Genomic DNA, 19567 nt, shown 5'->3' with positions numbered 1-19567 from the left:
AAGTTAACATTGTCCCAAAAGCTTCACTTGCTCAAACTTATCAACAATGTGACTGTTGAAGATTTGTAAGTACTGGGTATTCTACAGTGAGTGGCACTCTTCCTGTTCCAACATCTACAAGGAATATGACAGCATATTCACCATTCACACGGATGGATGCAGATGCAATATACAAAAGCTCAGTTCCAGGCCAGGACAGATCAAACTACCTTATCAGCATTCTTACTACTGAACTCAATAGCCATACATTAATCACCAATGTATTATGGCTAGCTACAGAGCACACTTCAACAATTCATCAGCCACAGCGGCAGCCTTATGACCTTTATCGCTGAGAAAGACAAGAGCAGGAATATCACATGAACAGTACCATCAAGTGCTCTGTGAGTTAGCACACTTTCCTATCACTGCTCCTTCTTTGGCGCTGGGTCAAAATCCTGCAAGTCTCAACCTTCAACCAGCCATCTATCACCATGACTGCAGTGATTTAAGAGGGCCCATCAGTAACATGTTAGGGTAACTAGGAATGGTCAAGGAAAGGGCCTTCTAAGGACTACCAACTTCCCAAGAAGAAATAAGGAAAAGTGGAAAATATACACAGTACCTATTCATTTCTGTTGATTTACATTTTATTCTTCTGTGCATAATTTCACTAAGTTCAGTTCCTATGATATCTCTATACATGTTTTAATTACAATATCAATGAGCATAATTTTAGATTATGGCATAAACTATATTTGTTAGAATTTCCACTATTCTCAGAATAATTTTATATGGAGCTGTAAAGCCATACATGTTGAATCTTTACAATGACATCCCATTGAAGATGCATTTAAATCATTGTACATTGATGATGAATATGACATGTATTAAGCACAAATGATTCATCATTCTGTTATATTAAGTTATAGTCATAAATCATAAAATATTCAAGGCAATTCAGGCATCAAAAGATGATGCCCAGCTATATTCTTCGGAAACTATTAACTAAATCCTACTTCCTCTACATTCTATTACAAACAATTAATAATCTGCTATGTTTTGACAGAACCTGTTTCTAAACCCACTATCTCATCCAATGACACCAATCCAGTAGAATACAATGACACAGTGGTTCTAACATGTCATGCATCAGGGACAGCAGTTTCATATCAGTGGCTTAAGGATAATAAGACTATTAACTCCAGTGACAGGATTGGTCTGAGTAGTGATAACAGCACCTTGACTATATATGGATTGTTGAGATCTGATGAAGAATTTACGTGTTATGGATACAACATGATTAACGAAAATACAAGTGATCTATATCTACTAAATGTTAACTGTAAGTGTCACACTAAATCACTTAAGCACCTCATTTGATTTGTGATTTTGAAACTTGCTGATTTTTACACTGCACTATTTGATCAATGTATCATATCCCTAATAAATTGTACCTAATTTCAATTTCATTAACATAATAACATTGACTGATGGAAATGGCAACAGGTTCTGCAGTCCCTTTTTCAAAACCAGTTTACCTTTTGTATTGACTAATATAAATGAATGAAATGAATAATTACATATATCCCAGACAGCATGAACCAAAATTGTTTTCCATCATTCTGCTGATTATTTGTGAGTTCCCTCATTCATATGATCAAAAAATAATTATGAAAACAAGCTTCATTTCAGTGCTTACATCTCTTGGCAATTAACAACATAACTAGCTGGTCATAATTCAAATTTGCCTGTATGGAATCTGCCATCATGAACTGTAACATTAATTAAAATTGTCAAATTAACTTATTGAAGTCACATGATGGACTTCCCAGTACAAGCTATTAAAATTGGCTTAATAATTTTTCCACAATATGCTTATCAAAGTGTAGGTAGTGTAAACTTTTGAAAATGGTGAGCATACCAGTTCTAAATTAAAGTATAATTGATGCAAAAATACCATGCATTACTTACTGATACCTTAATATAAGTAATAAAGAGTCCCTGATCTTTTCAAATCTAAAAAATTACATTTCAGTTCGTACAATTCTCCTAAATTATCTGACCACAACCTAGAGTACAAATTCAAGGCAAATGTGAATATTGGACTGGGATTAAGGTAACTGACTTCAACACCTTAAACTTAAAATTGGTTAGGTTTGCAGTCCTAGATAACTAAGGTTCTTAGGCTTAGACATGTACTCCATAATAGGATTAAGTTGGGCAACGATACCCATTAGAATTGAAACCATTTATGGCCAAGGCTCATATGTGAATAAGAATCACTTTTTTGGGGATAGCAGAGAGAAATTGACAAGTGAAGGCCTAAAACAGAAACAAAGGGCTGGATTTAATGGGGTTCTGTTCCCCCACCACCACCTACCCCCTGCTAAAAAGTCAAGGAAGAACCCAGTCCCAGTGGCTGCCATGCAGCCATTTAATGCTATGAGCAACAAAAAATGCCTGGAGGTCAGACTTCCGCCCTTATCTCAGACGAGAGTCCAACATTAGAGAGCTGCCAGCTATTGGATGGTCGGCAGCTCTCTAGTCCCAACAGCGCTACCGGGAACAGTGGCCACCGCTTTGACTACAGCCAGCTCCGAAGAAAAGGAGCCCAGACTCGCAGGTAAGTCTGAGGTCTTGCCGGCGCCTGCCTGGCAGTCCTCACAAGGGGAGTGAGGGAGTGGGGGCTGTGTTTTAGAGGCCAGTGGGAGAGGGTAAAGGGATGGAGGGGAGGTGGGTGGGGGGGTGGTGGGTAGGGAGATGACGTTGGGTGGATCCCCAATGGGTCCAGGGGTCTGCAAAGGAGGTTCTGCCAGCCTTGCCCAACACCAACCTGTGCAACTGGAAGTTTTCAGCTTCATACTCTGCCCCATGTATAATTGTGGAAGCGGCCGCGCAGGCAGGGGTACATCAGGCACGACTCCCAATGGATTTTACATGCCAACACTGCCTTCAAACTTGCCAATTCAAACAGGTGAGAGTAAAATCCAGCCCCAGGTAATGTGCTCTCCAGGTTGGAGAGCAAATTAGCCAAGTGAAAATAAAGATGTATTTACCGTAGATCTTTCAAGGCTTCAAAGGTTGACTTATACGCTGATACCTCTGGTATCTCTGGTAAAGAATCTAATGTAAAATAAATATTTCCGTGATGATATTTCAAACATGCTGCCAAACAACAGTCATAGTTCTGTAATATTTATGAACAATTTAAAACAAAACAATTAAAATGCTGCCAAATATGAATGATGGCCTACATTTGCTAAAAGTAGTTTGTTTCCATACCTATTTTCTATATCTTGATATGGATATGAATAGCTGATAGAAGGTAGTGTTAGTTATGGAGACTGGGCTTTAGTTGGGTTTAGTCCTGTGGTGATGGTTTGCATGCTAGTTTTACAGTCCACAGTTTCCACATAAAATGTTGCAACCGACCTGTGCATTTATTTCAGATGGACCGGAATCCCTTAATATATCCATCAGCCCACAACTTGCTTTCTACATTTCAGGGTCAAATGTAAATTTTTCCTGTTCTGCCATTTCAAAACCCATTTCTGAATTTCAGTGGTATCTCAATGGTAATTCTCTTCAGCAAAATATACAGCAGCTAATCATTACTGAGATATCCTTGAATAACACTGGTAATTACACTTGTGAGGCCTATAACAATGCAACAAAAAGATACAGCCTGACAACAATCGACATGACGACTGTGGTAGGTACGTAATATTTCCAGAGAACATAGAAATGTTTCTTTCTCTCATGGTGAATTTTGTTTGTTCCATTGTTCTACTTCTTGAAATAGAGAAATTGCATTGTTTTATTTCAGTATCTTTTAATGGATGACATTTTCTAGTATTGAGGAATGTATAATAAGCTATTGTAATATAAATTCACATAGAAATTTTGTATGCAATAATAATTGTTTAAATTAAAAGGCAGCCGAAGACAAAAACAGCATGATATGGTGAGATAATAACCATACGTGGCTAAGCTATATTAAAACTAACAAACATCTGTCGTTCTATTATCATAAAAATAATCAAGTTATGAGTTCTTTTTTCAAAAATTCATTGGTCCATTAGCATTTAGGAATGACTGAAATGGAAAATAAATGGTACAATTTCTCTTCATTCATTCACTGTTTTGCTTCAACATTATTCTCGCAATCATCACTATTACCAGAATTTTCATTTTGTTACTTCTCAATGTGCTGGCATTGAACAACAACATTTGCTTCATTAATATTCTATCCAGATTGGTTTCTGCAGTTGAACCCTATTTTTCTGAAGGAAATTTAAATACGAATAATTTGCAAACTTGTAAGCTTCATTTTCTATTCTCCCTATTAGATTCCGGATTGGTAAATAATTAAAATGCATTCAGGTGAAAATGCAGTAGACCATTATGCTGACTTATACAATACCCAAGTAGCTAAAGAAGCTGTTGAACAGGAAAATAAAATCCATAAATCAGCAATACTTTCGGAAAAGGAGAAGGAACCGTCAATGTCAAAAACATGTACATCTCCTTTGTGTGACTGTACACAGCCGTCACCCTACACAGACACAATAGACCCATATTAGAACCACCCACACACCTCTGACTCCATGAAAGCAAAGCCAAACAAAAGCAAATGAATTGATTGCTGATTTGTTATCTAATTCATTTCTATAAGCAAGTTAATGACTGATCTTTTTCATTCTTGTGTATTTAAAGCTAAAACTTGGAATCTCTCCATCTGAATATTAAAAGTTATGCATTTTGAGTGATGAGAGTTAAGAATTCAACTATTTAATGTGGTGTCAGGCATGGCTCAATGCTGGTAGTTTAGTTTCTGAGGTAGAATGGGTTCAGGTGCATGCCCCACTTTAAGAGTTGTTCACAATCTCAGCTGACACACAAATGTAATATTGAAGGAATCCTGTACTGTCAGATGGACATAAAACATCCCATGGCACTATCTGAGAAAAATATTTTTTTGAAAAAGAGCAGGGTGTTCTCGCAGTGTAGTGGCCAACCTTTACCCAGCAAACAATACCCCGAAACAGTTTATCTAATTAGCACCTGTGGAACTGTGCACAAATTGGCTGCCATATTCAGGACCTGGGGGATGGGGGTGTAGATGGTGTTAATCACTGGAACCCCTGCTTTTAGGGGAGCCTGGGCTCATTGGCCAAGTGGCCTGTCAATCTGCATGGTCAGTGTCCAAAGCAGCCAAACTAACATGTACCCATCCCGATTGACAGGCTAATTAACCAATGATTGCTCTTGTTCTAAACAATTGCAACCATTGGCTGAATCCCAGGTTCCCTAGTCCCCCCTTTCTTGCCTACCTCATGGACTTTTGTTTAGACCTTGCTTTCGTTGAGAGCTGATTCCTTAATCTTCACTCTTCTTCAGACCTGGCTGAAGGTTCCTGGATTGCAAGGTAAGAGGTGACAATTTCCCGGAACCCTAAGCCACCATGGGTACTGGATCAGCGCATGGAGATTTTAACACAGGGATCTCAGCAACTTCCACCTCCAATACAGCTTCAGACTTTACTTCCTCCACAGGTGGATCTGGTTCTGCTTCTGAATGTGTTCTTCTAAGGGTCCTATGTTCCCGCCTGACCTCAGTCATCTCATGATTTTGATGCGGTTGTGATTGAGAGTGCATGTGTGTGATTGCAAGAAAACCCTGAGACTGGGAGTGAAGCGGGGACACACACACACACACAGCTTAGTGTGGAGGGACATACCCCCCCCCCCCCCACCCTTCTGCTCCTCTTCCTTCCTCGCCACACACAGGGCGAGGAGAAGAGGAAAATCCAGGCTGAAAGGCAACCTGCTTCTCACTCCCACTTTCATATTAATTCTGCCAAGGCCAGTTCAGAGTGTGCACTGCCAGAGCCGAAAGCAAAATCGATGTTAGTTAAACCCAACTTCTTAGATTGGCCTAAAGCACTTAATTAGATGTGAAACACTTGAAAACTTTCTGAAGTGTATAAAATGCAAGCACAATCTTTCCAATGTGAGGTACTGTGGATGTTCCTACAACACATGGACTGCAGCAGTTCAGAAAGGCAGCCCACCACTACTTTCTCAAGGGCAATTAGGAATGGGCAATAAACGCTGGCTTTGCCTGTGATGCCCACATCTCATGAATGATAAAAAAAATTAAAAGGATGACTTTAAATGGGAAAGGAATGCTTGTTTCAGGAACATGTGAATGAAAGGAGTGAATAAGTCAAGAAATAAAACAACTTGCAAATCAACCCAGACTTTAGTCTTTGGGGTAAATCGGCTTCCATTAGAAGTCAGCAGATGGCTGTCAACCAGATTCAACTGGAGATTGCCACAATGGGTTGAAAGCTATTATGCAATACTAAATGTTGTTGGAGAATGGGTTGAGCATAATCTGGAGCTGGTGGCATCAACGATAACTGTCGCAGGGTAACCAGCATTTGCTGAAACTGTCTCAGGAGGCACATTGTCCCTACAATAACACTGCCTCTAGGGATTTCACACAACTTGTACAGAATTTCTATTTAACAGATTATTGGAAGCATTAACAGCTATTTACCAAAGGTTTGTTTTAATTTCCTTTGGCGATCTTTTATTCTTAATAGCATGGAGGGATCTTGCAAACAATTCCATCACATTTTTTTTCTTTAGCTGTTACTTAATTATAAGTTGTTCATTTGCCTTTATACAATGTGGAAAAGCTCGGCCCATATATACTATTGCCACTTTGTTCAAACATATAGCTTATTGTATAACATCTACACAAGAAAGAATCCTTTGCTTCACAAGGTACAGACTAATAGCTGGTCAGATTCCAACTTTTTATGTTTCATCCTCTTTGTTGTCTTTTACCCATTTTGTAGCTAATTCAGACTTAGGAACTAAGGGATATCTGTTGTATGAATTAGACATATACCTGCACTGCAGATAAAAGTGAAATGTTACCAAGTAAAGCTTCTTATTTTTGAGAATGATAGGAATAACAGTGCGCCAAATTGATGGAGGACAAGTTTCTGCCGCACAGTGTCTGAATTTCAGCATCAACATATGGAACTTGCACAGTTTAAACTCAAAGTATAACAGGAATTATTTTCTATAAAAATCCACAGATGAAGAATTGAGTACACAAATGTTGTCTTTAGAATCTGGCACTCAAACCATCCTCCAAACTTACTTTTCAGTTGTGTTAACTACTCTCCTGTGTTTTGACAGAACCTGTTTCCAAGCCTAATGTTATCGCCAATGTCACCAACCCAGTAGAACACAATGACACCGTGACTCTGACGTGCTTCGCATCAGGCACCACAGTTTCATATCAGTGGCTTGAAGACAATAGCACTATTATTCCTGATAACAGATTTATTCTAAGTGATGATAATAGAACTCTCACTATATCTGGAGTGTTACGGTCTGATGGAGGATTCATGTGCTATGCATTCAACTCCTTTAGCAGAATGACAAGTGATCCATACAATCTAAATGTCAGCTGTAAGTTTCCCAATGGATCATTATTTTTATAACTTATTACCATTCCTGCTAAATTTGTGACTGGGAAAGAAAAAAAATTTGATCTTTTGCATATAAAGATTACTTATTGAAACACGTAAAAATGGTGAGGCTCAGTAAATGGGGAGGCTCTGTGGATTGTGTTCCAAAGATTTGCATGCCTGAGAAACCTCATCAAAATCCTGGCAATTGCTTCATGACATTCATACAATATCAAGGGTAATTGGCTCTGAGTTTATTTAAAGAAGTAATCTTGAAATATTTTGATCTTTTTCAGACAGGACTGGTAATAATAATGATATTCATTGATAGGTGGTGGTGTTGATCAGTTTTTGTTGCCTACACATTCCTTTTTTTACAAAATAATCTTAAATGAACAAAACTTTTGGGGTGTGCAAACTATTGAGTTATGATTCCAATTGCCATTGAACATAGCTATTCAATCTTAACTCTACTCGCAGTGATACCAGGTGGTGTAGTCCGTGCAAGCATAATAAGTAGTATCAGAGCAGTTATGTGTTGTTTCAGTGGCAACTTGGGATTAAATTAGAATTTGATCTTTGCAATGAAGTTAATTAATTTTTAGATCCCCGAGTAATGAAATTCAGATTGGTTTCAGGAAAGAGATTCATAGTTGAACAAATTGAATAATTTAATAGAAATCTTATTTCAAAAGAATACATTTGATGCAACAATACTGCAGTATATGCCCAGCAGGTTTTTACAGATCACATATTTTAAGAGAATATCTGGAAGTTATCACTACAGGAAGCAGATCCTCTCTTAGCCCTGAAGTCTAACAATATACATATTCAACAAGAGTAAATAGAAAGCATCAGAAGCAGGATACTTTGGCAATTTTGCCTATTTCAACACTTGTGCCATCATTGCTACCCTGGCTGAATTTAGTGAAGTGGCCTCAAACTGCCGGAGGCACAATATACTGTTGAATATGCGGAGGGGCAAGACTTGTATTGACTCCATGCCAAATCACTGTGATGCTCTGCAGCTCTATCAATGCCAAGAGGACAGTCACTGTGGTCATAGTAATTTGTTTTCCAAAAATTATCTTTCAAATGCTTCCCTCCCAATTTTGTAATGTCAGTTGATTGTTCTGCAGTCAACCAGTATTAGGAGACTGACATTGTGCATCACCACTACAAACTAGGAATTGGCATTGAGCCCTGTCATTACATACTTGGGAGATTGACACTGGGCCCCTCGACACTACATAATGGGAAACTGACAATGGATCTCGTGATTATACACTGGTGAAAATGGCACAACTTCTTGATTTCAGTTTACATACCAGAGGAGTGTAGAAAACACAAGGGTGTGTAGTTTCTGTGGTGGTGGTGATCTCTATAATTGTGTAGTCCACTACTGCCTTTTATTTTAGCATAATTTTATTACAATACATTTGTGCATTTATTTTAGATGGACCGGATCTCCCTAACATATCCATAAACCCTGATTTGTCCACTTACCTTTCTGGAAGAGCTGTTACTTTTTCATGTTCTGTGGACTCAAACCCACCTGCAGAATTGGAATGGTATCTCAACGATACCTCTCTTCAACAAAAAGGGCAACAACTTAACATTTCTAGTATTACTTTGAATGGCACTGGAAATTATACCTGTCAGGCCTTTAACAATTTAACAAAAAGGTATGGCGCCTCAACTAAACAAATAGTTGTAATAGGTAGGTAACACATTTTTCAATTTATTACTTTAGTTTATACTCCACTTGTGGAATGGTGATGGTTTCTAGTAGTTAATTCTACGAATAGACTGATAAAGAAGGTGCAGCTTCTTGGTCCTGTTAGTTTTGATGATAAAATTGTGGATAACATTTTATTTGTTGCGCTAACAAATAATATTTACATTGATGCTATAAGAATCAAAGTATCAAATTGTTTTAACCCTTGATCTATTTCCCATTTTCTTTCATATGCATTTTCAAATGAAAACTTCAACTTTGATTTCTGAAAAGGGGAGACACATCAATGGTGAAATCTATTTGTCATTTTGTTTCTGTTTGTATCTTAAAGCATTTTTTATTACATGTAAACTTTCATTCTAGTTTTATTCGTGAATCACAAACTTCATCTTAATAGTGTTTTTGCTCACCCAATCACGTTCTCATCTTCAAGCCAAAGGATACATTAAGATCAATTTGGTTTGCTTCTTCTAATATTCCACAAAATGTTATTTAGAAGGACAATTGGTATTACATTTGCAGTAAACATCTAGAGAGAGACCACAAACTTTGTTGTGGGACCTTATTTAGAAAATTCTCTGTAAATTAGGAGAGTTGTGTCAGATCGCAGTAAGATGATAGCTTCACATAGGCTGGTTTTGATGCTTTAATAATATTAACCAAATCCGTACATAACATTAACCAACTAAAAAGGCCTCCTGGTCACTTACTGAAACTTCAGCAGAGATGATTTAAATATATTTTAAGTTAAGGCTTTCCTGCACATCCTTTTCAAAGCATTGATTATTTGGTCCAGCAGTGCTCAATTCATGATTTGAAGTACAGATTCACACATGTGGGGCTGGATTTTCATGGAGTTGCATTAAGTCAAGAGACATATAAAAATGGCAGGAGGGAACCAATTCCTGGATTTCCGGGCCAAGCCCCATTGGCAACAATTTTTTGCTGGCGTGGAACAAGGGCACAGGTAGCAAGCCCACACCTTGCATTCCTGACCTTGCTGATTCCATTGTGGGCCTGTGTAATGTTGATACATTGGGTGAGTTTTGCCAGGAAACATGGTCCATGGCTCCTCAGAAGAGTTGTGAACCATGGGGGAAACCCTGATCTAGAGCTAGCAACATTTTGACAGGTAGGTTTAAAGGGAGTTTAGATGGTGTATGATAGTGCATTCTGTTAAAATATTTAACTATATGTTTCAAGCTTTTGTATGGCTTTCATTATGTTTTAATGCAATGATTGATCATAGGGTTCTATCTTTAAAGGTAAGTTGACCATTGCATTGACTAGCATTGTGTACTGAGATGCATTAGAGCACATTTTCCATTGCAGAAAATGTTCTTGTACATTCAAAACCATTGAAAAACATATGTAGGGGACCCTGTTGGAATGATCTGAGCCTTCGAAAAATCTGGCCATCTATTCCTTAAATTTCCAAAGGGTCCATTGTAATCAGCACTTAATGGTATGTCTTTTACAGCTGAGTCCATTATGAATGCTTGGCTGAGGTTCAAGTATCACGAATGGACTGAGCTTAGCAAGGGATCTGTTGACATAGCTGTGAAGAGCTTTGTTTGGTAATTTTATGATTGCAGTAGGTTTCAGTTTCTTTCATGACATTTTGAATGGCTGTTTGTTTCTTTTCACCACTTCCTGACCACTTAAGAGAATCTAAGTTTTTTTTTTCAATAGGATTAAAGTATTTTTTCACACTGGAGTATGTATGGATGTGTGTTTGACGGTTTATGAACCTGTGAGGTTAAATTTTTCAAGTTCATTTTAAAGCCTTTCCATTGTTATTACATGTCTCATGAGGTTTGTATATAATGGATACTGGGTGAGTGGCTATGGAAGATATGAGGGAGCATGCGGATACACAGGAGCATGGAAGAGGCATGGGGAATATGAGGAGGCACAGGAGCTGACCTATTCTCTTGTCCTGACTGTAGCCCACTTAAGTCCAGTGCAAATCCTAATTCTAAACTAATCTCTAAGGTATGCACTGTGCAAGTATCTGCATTGGTGCCTGCAAGTGTTGGGTCAGGTGAATGTACTTCTTCAAAGTAACTTCCTCCTCTCACTCTTCTATTGCTTCTGAAGGGGCTGAGCAGCTGGCAGTTCTTGGATACCTAAAAGCATAAGAGCGTTGGGGGTGGGGCTATAGGGATAAGAGAAGGTGGGTGGGGTGATCCATGGTCATTCCACTTGTGGTTTTCATTTCATGTCACCTTTCGGGACGAGGCTGAGAAGCTAGTGCACTAGGCAACAACTTACCCTCATCTAGAATAACCTATGCTGCACCGCATGCCATTTGCTCTGTAGCAGTGCTGCCTATGATCCGAAGTTTATTCTGCTTCTTGGCACTAAGGTGTTGAATTTGTCCTGGTCCTCTGACTTCTCTACCAATTGTGGCTGATCTTCCTCTGCAGGAGAGAGGGCAGAATGTCATTGACTGTGTGTTTGAGTGCTGCCTGCCATAGCTGAAAGTATATGGTGGCAGCAACAGGTGTGTGTGTGTGTGTGTGTGTGTATGTGTGTGTGTGTGTGTGTGTGTGTGGGGGGGGGTGGTGGGGGGGTGGGGGTGGTGGGAGGGGGTGCTGTGATGCTTGTAAGATGTGTTTGAGTGAGATCTAGATGTAAGGAGGCTAGGACTGAGTCCTGAATGTTAAGGTCTGGTGCCTGAAGCAACGTGAGTGCTGTCAGTTGTTGCGAGATCAGGTGTGCTGATGCATCCGCCCACCTTGACTACCCAAGTGAAGTCACTAAATCTTTATTAGCACTGCTGTCAGGTCTGTGGTGAGATACCCTGGGCATTCACTACCCTTGCCACAGGCTTTCACTCCCTCCACAGGGTCACTCTCTGGAGGCTTCTTACACCCCACAGAAACATAGTCTCCTTGTCAGCTTCTGCCTCTCAGCATAGTGAGTGCAGGGCAACATCACCACATCCCAGGGCCCTTGCCTTCCATTAGTGTAACATAGCGTCTCGGCCAGGGGCCAAATGCAATTATCCAGCAGCCTGCCACCCATTGCTGTGACTTCCTTTTAAAGGGATGGCATCTTTAAAGAGAAAACGCTGCCTGGAACATGTGTTTCCTACCGCAAGTTATTCAGCCCCCAGAAGTGTGCAGGGGTGGCTGCAGGGAAATAGAGATTGCTGCACAGGGTGGGGCACACCTCTCAATGTCACAACTATGGAAACGGTACATGAATTTTATGTTGTATCCCTCACACCCAAAAACTGCGTCCATTAAATTTTGCACCCCATAACTTGAAGACCTTAGATTGCTGTCAGCAATAGAAACATTGTTGTCAACAGACATAAGATGAGCTCCCATTGATCTCAATTTGTGTCTGTCGAGAACATTTTCTCTCAGTTTCTTCTCATGATCCAAAAGGGATATATACCTTCTCAAGGGCAATTAGGGATGGGCAATATAATCCCAGCTATGTTAATACTGGACAAGTCAGATCCCACAGTGAAACCTGGCTTGACAGATCATAACTGTTTTTTTGGAATTGTGGAGGTAAGTTACTGAACAAATTCACAGGAGTCTGCTGATGAACTTTTAACACAAAGAATAAAACATCTATTGAACAAGAAAAATGAGATCTATTACACCAGATAAAAAGGTTGGAAAAATCTCAATTTAAATACAAGAAAATGATTCAAATATTCACTATTCCTTCACCCTAACTATATATTTACACACAAATACAAATTCGGGAGGATAACACAGTTTACCGTGCCTGTCTTATACTCTAATATTCAGGGTAAATAGGTGGTACATGTGAACCAACTGGCGAACTGTGGTCAGACATACCACACTCCAAAGTAAATGACAGATGTGACCAAAGCAGATTCTATGGATTTCTCGACAACTCACCCAGACGCTTGTCACAGTGAGTCAACAGGTCTCACTGAAACGAAGGGCAGAATTTTGCCATCAGCGAGCAGGGAGCGGGGCCCGCTCGCCGACACATAAAATGACGCGGGATGACATCAGGCAAAACCTCCAACATCCCCGCGCCCCATTTAAATTTTCAGGAAGGCGGGCCGGCGACCTGTCAATGGCCAATTGAGGGCATTTACAGGATCACTTATACAATTAAAGGACCTGCCGTCCAACTTTAAGGTTGGCGGGCAGGCCAGGAGCACCAGCAGGCAATGGAAAATACATGAAACCTCATCCACCAGCGGGATGAGGTTTCATGTCGGGATTTAAAAAGTTTAATAAACTTATTATGTAAATTATGAACATGTCCCATCTCATGTGACATTGTCACATGAGGGGGACATGTTAGGGTTTTTTTCTATTTTTCATATTTTTCAAAGTGGAAGCACTTAGCCTCAGGGAGATGTGTGCTCTTTCGTGTGCATGCGCTAAAGAGCGCACTCTCACTTTTAGAGAATCCTCCCCCCCCACCCCCGGCCTGCACAGGGAGTACATAGCACTTCCCACCGGACTTCATGCTGGATGGGTCTTAATTGTCCCGCCCACGTAAAATGGCAGCGCGGACCGCTTCTCCGGCAGGGATCGTCTCCCCGCCCACCGGGGATTGGGTCGGGCCCGCCCGACAGGCAGAAAATGCTGCCTTAAGCCTTTCTCACGAGGGTTTCCAATCTCCACATTTGAAGAACTTTCCTTAGAACTCTCTTCAAATGTCGCTCCCATTCAGACAGCTTCAACCAGGATTCACCTCCAGGGTTTCAATATCGCCTCCTGAAATTTCTTACTTCTGGATTTCCATGCACTCTCAAGCTTCACCTTCCGAGCACGCTTTCAGATCTTTAGCTGTGCCAAGCAGAACCCCACTCCTCCAAAAGGGTATCTTTGCCTTAACAGCCAGCAGCACAGAGTCATGAACCTTCAGCTACCCTCTCAGATCTTCGGGGTTCTCTCAAGCCCACTTTGCTTAAGTCTATAAGTCTTAAATCTGCACCTCTTTATTTAATTCTAAGCCTATTGCTTTGCTCCTTCTTCTCAACAGGATCTGTTTCTGATCTCTCTCCTTGTCCCTTACCTGGGACCTTCTTCTGGGACCTGTTTCTACTTCCCTCCCTGGTTTGGGATCTTCTCCTTTGTTTGGGTCATTCTCCCTGTCCCCTGCCTGTCCTACACCCTGGAATATATTCCCTGAAATGGCACTCCACTTCAGGTCATCAGCCTCCAGAGTGACCCTGAGGAGGGAGTGAAAACATGTGGCAAGAATAGTGAATGCCCAGAATATCTCACCACAGATATGGTAGCAGTACCAATAAAGATTTAATGACTTCACTTGGGTGATCAAGGTGGGCGAATGCATCAGTAACACCAGATCTTGCAACCACGACTGACAACACTCACATCGCTTCAGACACCTTGCGCTGACATTCAGGACTCACTCCTTACATCTACATCTCATCCAGGCACACCTTCCTAGCCTACCAGCTACACACACGTACCTACATCTTGAGGTGCCCTCTGAAGTGGTATTCAATTTCAAAAAAGGTGGCCAAAGCTGTGGATTGCTAACAGCTGTTGCTCGAGTGGGAGAGTGAATGTAGGAGGCCTCGCGGGCCACCCAAGCACCTGCAGGAAAGATCTCAATGGCATCCTTAATCAGCCCAGAATTGGGTTATGCAGGTTGGTTACCTGCCACTGCTGGGGAGGTAGCCTTTCCCGGTGATGACCCAATTCTGGGAAGATTGCTCAAAGTCAGGAATGTGTTAGCCCACTGACCAGATGTTAATATTTCCTGCTCCTGCCTTCAGCCCGCCCTGTGAGATTGGGAAGATTCCATCCGTTATCAGTCCAACAGTCCTGCCACTGAAAGATGTCACAATAGAATTTAACAAACAAAAGGAGACTTGTCAGAACCAGATCCCCAAACTATACTCTGATACCATGCTCCAAACCCAGGAATTTCAAAGTCGATAGAATCCAATTTGGAACTGTCTCAGCCTCAACTCAGTGCCTCACCATCTATTTACTCATCAAGGCAGGGTGGGTTAACTGTGTTTGCAAAATTTTGGGAAATCAAAAGGCTGAAAATGCACATGGGTGGATGGTTATACAGTATTACTAGTACTGACATCAGCTAATTGGCTTCGGTTTATATTCCTAGTTTTTTTTTATATCAATAGTGTGTAAAAAACATGAGTGTGTAGTTTCTGTGGTGGCAGTGATCTATTTCTTAACTGCTTTTCATTTTAGCATGAAATTGTTGCAATAAGTTTATGCATTTATCTCAGATAGGCCGCATCTCCCTATTATATATCCACTAACCCTGATTTACCTTAATGGAAGAATTGTTACTTTTTCATGTTCTGTGTGCACCTGCAGATTTGGAATGGTATTTCAATGATAATTCTTTTCACCAAAAAGGGCAACAATTTAAGATTCCTAGCATTACTTTGAATGGCACTAGAAATTATATCTGCCAGGCGTTTAACAATTTAACAGAAGGTATAGTGCCTCAACTAAACAAATAGTTGTAATAGGTAGGTAACATATTTCCACGTTATGTCATTCATTTGTAGCTGTTACGACCGGTCCCAGAGCAAAGTCCCCCAATTTGGTAACTTCCCAAATGGGACCCCAATTTTGTTATGCTCTTGGGTGGGGAGGAATAAGCTGGCTCCCCTTCTTTACTCAACCCCTTCAGTTGGTCACAACCAGGTTAATTTAAAAGGGATCCTTTCCCCCGTAGGTACCTTTTCCCAGCCCAAATGTGTATTTTTTTTAGAAGCAGCCAATTTAACCAGGCTTTTTGAGTCAAAGAAAGAGTAAACTTATTAATTACTAAAAACCTAAGAAAAATAATAAAAATGCAACACACATACACAAAGATCAGAAATGAGAAGTTACGAGTCAAAATAAAAGTTAAAAAAGATAAACAAATCAGTCTCTGGCTTGTCTGTGAGGCATAAATGGCAAAACGTTGTGGTCGTTAAGTTGGGTGATTCGGTTAGAGCTGACTTTGGCATTTTCGCAGTTGGTTCAGAGGCACTTGGTTCTGCAGGATAGCTGAAGAAGCTGTCCTATTTCTTTTTTGATTGGGGCTTCCGCTGAGCCTTGCCTCCAGAAACAGAGAGAAAGGGAGACAGAGACAGACTTCACCTGCAACTGTAGGGATGACTAGCTGGTCTTCTTGCTGTCATATTGCACTGCTCTGCAGCTAGCTTTTTAACCCATTTTTCCCTATATATTCCTATAAGGGGAAAAAAAAATCGTCTTGCGCACAGAGTGTGTTTTCTTCATCTCCGACCATTTTACACATCCTGAGATATAAATCAATGGGAGATGGTTTTTAAATGACTGCTGAGATGTGGTAATCAGCCTTTGTCTCTGCAACAACAGGAAATTAAAGTTAAGTCAGTTGCATCTTTCCTATTTCCCTTTCAAGTGTTTCTGTTTGAAGAAAGCCATAACACCTTTTAAGGTGCAACATTCCATGTTCTCTCAGGACAGCTCTGTCAGTATAATCCAAATAGGAATTTTCCAGAAAGTGGCCACTTTACATTATCCGCCATCTTTTGCTCAATGTCCTTGCTTGTATTTCTTTAAAAACATACACGTCTTCCTTAAAAAGTTCAATATGTCCATAAGTAATTTGTGGCTGTAATCAGCTTTTCATGACCTAATTCATTGGTGGAATGGTGGAAGTGTCTAGTAGTTGAATCCATGTATAGGCTGAACCTGTAGAGGTCATTGATAAAGAAAGTGCAGTTCCTTGGTCCTGTTAATTTTATTGATAAAACTGTGGATTACATCATATTTGTTACCCTAGCAAATAATCTTTGCATTGCTATAAGAATGAAAATGTCAAATTGTTTTAATCCTTGATCTTTTTCTCCCACTTTCTTGTATATACATTTCCAAATGGACAAAAACACTAAATATCAGAGAAAGGGAGACACAGGAATGGTGAAATCTATTTGTTATTTTGTTTCTCACTGCATTTTAAGCTTCACACACTCACTATGAAGTGTTATTCTGATTATACTACTGAATTCTAAATTTTATTTTAGTATTGATCACCAATCATGTTCTCATCTCCAGGCTAAAGGACACATTAAGCCTCTCATATTCCTGCAATTCATATTTAAATGGACATTTAATTTTTAGCTTCTGCATTATTGCAAAGTATTTTCTGCTTGGCAGTAATGTTGATAGCAAAAGTCTAGAGATGGGTCCCAAACTTTGCTGTGACTCCTTATTTTAAACAATACAGGGCTCTGGAAAAGAACAGTGTCAGACTTCAGTTTTGGACAGACTGGGTTCGATGCTGTAAATAGCATTAACCCATCTGTGCACACATCACCTAAATCTCGTATTAAAATGTGCTCAAAGGGTTCCCAGAAGCCCTGGCTGTCTTTAGAGACTTTCAGATATATTGTTTAAAATGTGCTGTAATTTCAGACACTCCTGCACGTCCTTACAAAATGTTATTATAATGTCCAGGTGTGTCCATTGCATGGTTGTAAGCATAGATGCCCAGACTTGGTTCATCAACAGAACTCAGGTAACAGCCTGTCAACGTAGACCGGATAATAGCTCTGAAGAAGGGTCATATGGACTTGAAATGTTAACTCTGTTTCTCTCTCCACAGATGCTGCCAGACCTGCTGAGTTTTTCCAGCATTTTCTGTTTTTATTTCAGATTTCCAGCATCCACAGAATCTTGCTTTCATCTTAATGTAGACTGTATGCTGCCTGGCTGGCATGTTTCCTATAGCCATCAGTCTGCTGAAGCAGCATTTCAATGTTGAGCATATTAAACATGCAAAAATCAATATCATAAATGCATCTGACTCAAATGTCTTCATCAATAAACAGCAGCAAATTATAACTTGAAAATTTTGACATACCAATTGGCTTGCTGTTACCAACTACAATATTACTCTCAGCAGACCCAAACTGAGCTCACACTGATCTGAATATATGCCTGTTGAGAGTATTTTCCATTAGTTTACCTCATGGTCTTAAAGGGACAGGACACACTAACCACTGCACATTAGGAGCATGTATTGTTCTTCAACCCAATCATTTGATGCCCACTGGAAAAAAGGCTATCATGATTTAAATATTCATCACACAATGCATTATGTGTTGAATGCCATAATACTGCTGTTATGATACAACATTGCCTGATTAACCTAATCAACACTAATCCATCCTCGCATAACATGTTTTTGTTTAAACAGGAGAACCATGACACCTCATAAAACATTATACCTTTCCTAGGGTAAAGTTGTGTTGAACAAAGCCTGTTACTATAAAGTTTCAAAATGTAATTGCTATTGACATGTGATCCTGAAATTAATGAAATTTTAATTATTGTTGGTGAGGAAAGGAATTATTCAGATTGGTGGGTGGTTCAGCTCCTGGTCAGTAGAACCTGGTTAAAAAAATAAATGTGTCTGTTCTTCGTACTTTGGATACTTTGAAGTGAAATGAATTCAAAACTTCTATTAATAGACTAAATTATGATAATAATTACACTTTATCTATCTATCTACCTACCCATCAATAAAGCAATCTGACAACTCACCACCTCAAGTCTTGAGGTATATAATTTCACAACATTGCCAAATTAGGAAAGCGTTGGTTCATCCCTCCAGAAAAAACCCTAAAGTCCCCACTGCAGCATGTAATTGGTTCTTAAATGGAATCAGACTTTTATCTTCTACTCCTTTATCTGGAACTCCATTCCATGCATAGAGCAGCATGAATAAATTCTTGATATCACCTCTCAATCTGTCTTTTATTAATTTGAACCTGTGGCCTCTTGGTACGACTCTGTTTATTTTTAAGTACTTTTTTGAAATTATCTTTTCCATACAATTTACTTTTCTCCATATACAATTTGTCATTGTTTCTTAAATCAGCCTCCCCCCACCATCACCCTTGTTCCTGTTACTGGTATTTGTGGGTTATCTTCACTCTGTTTTCACGACTTGAACTTGTCACCTGTGTCTCACGTCACTAGAACTGCACATAGTACTCAACTGTGGTCTGATCAGAGTATTATGGGCATGTCTTTGTCTGATTTGTACTCTATTGTATTGACCAAACAGATGAACATTCTCTTATCATTGTGACTGCTGGTCACCAGTGACTGGAGCATCAAGTCTGCTAGGAATCCTATATTTGTTTTAACTTGACCCTTAGCAATTTTTAGTTAGAAAGTACAGAGTACTCTAATAGAGTACATATATCATCCATTCTTTTCCTTCCTACTTTAGACAACACACTTTAAGAAGTATGTCCAACCTTGAAGCAGTTTCTGAGCAGATTTACCAAAATGATACCAGGGATGAGGGTCTTCAGTTATGTGGACAAACCAGAGAAGTTGGGGCTGTTCTCCTGA

At 39.8% G+C, this 19567-nt stretch overlaps 1 protein-coding gene across 4 annotated transcripts in view; it reads left to right on the top strand.

Annotated features, from left to right (window-relative positions):
• The window catches only part of LOC121271036 (carcinoembryonic antigen-related cell adhesion molecule 6-like), an 86019-nt gene that overhangs the window by 20149 nt on the left and 46303 nt on the right, over positions 1 to 19567 (top strand). For 2 of the 4 annotated variants that reach the window (XM_041176732.1, XM_041176731.1), the window contains exons 3-6: positions 1049 to 1324; positions 3432 to 3698; positions 7200 to 7475; positions 8931 to 9194. In XM_041176732.1, coding sequence (XP_041032666.1) covers positions 1049 to 1324; positions 3432 to 3698; positions 7200 to 7475; positions 8931 to 9194 — 1083 coding nt within the window. The remainder of the gene's footprint in view (positions 1 to 1048; positions 1325 to 3431; positions 3699 to 7199; positions 7476 to 8930; positions 9195 to 19567) is intronic. The other 2 variants (XM_041176733.1, XM_041176734.1) reach the window with 2 other exon arrangements.

Source organism: Carcharodon carcharias, chromosome 29, assembly GCF_017639515.1.
Source record: "Carcharodon carcharias isolate sCarCar2 chromosome 29, sCarCar2.pri, whole genome shotgun sequence".
NCBI classification, from domain to species: domain Eukaryota; kingdom Metazoa; phylum Chordata; class Chondrichthyes; order Lamniformes; family Lamnidae; genus Carcharodon; species Carcharodon carcharias.
Note: the sequence above shows the minus strand (reverse complement) of the source record. Positions and strands in the feature narration are given on the sequence as shown.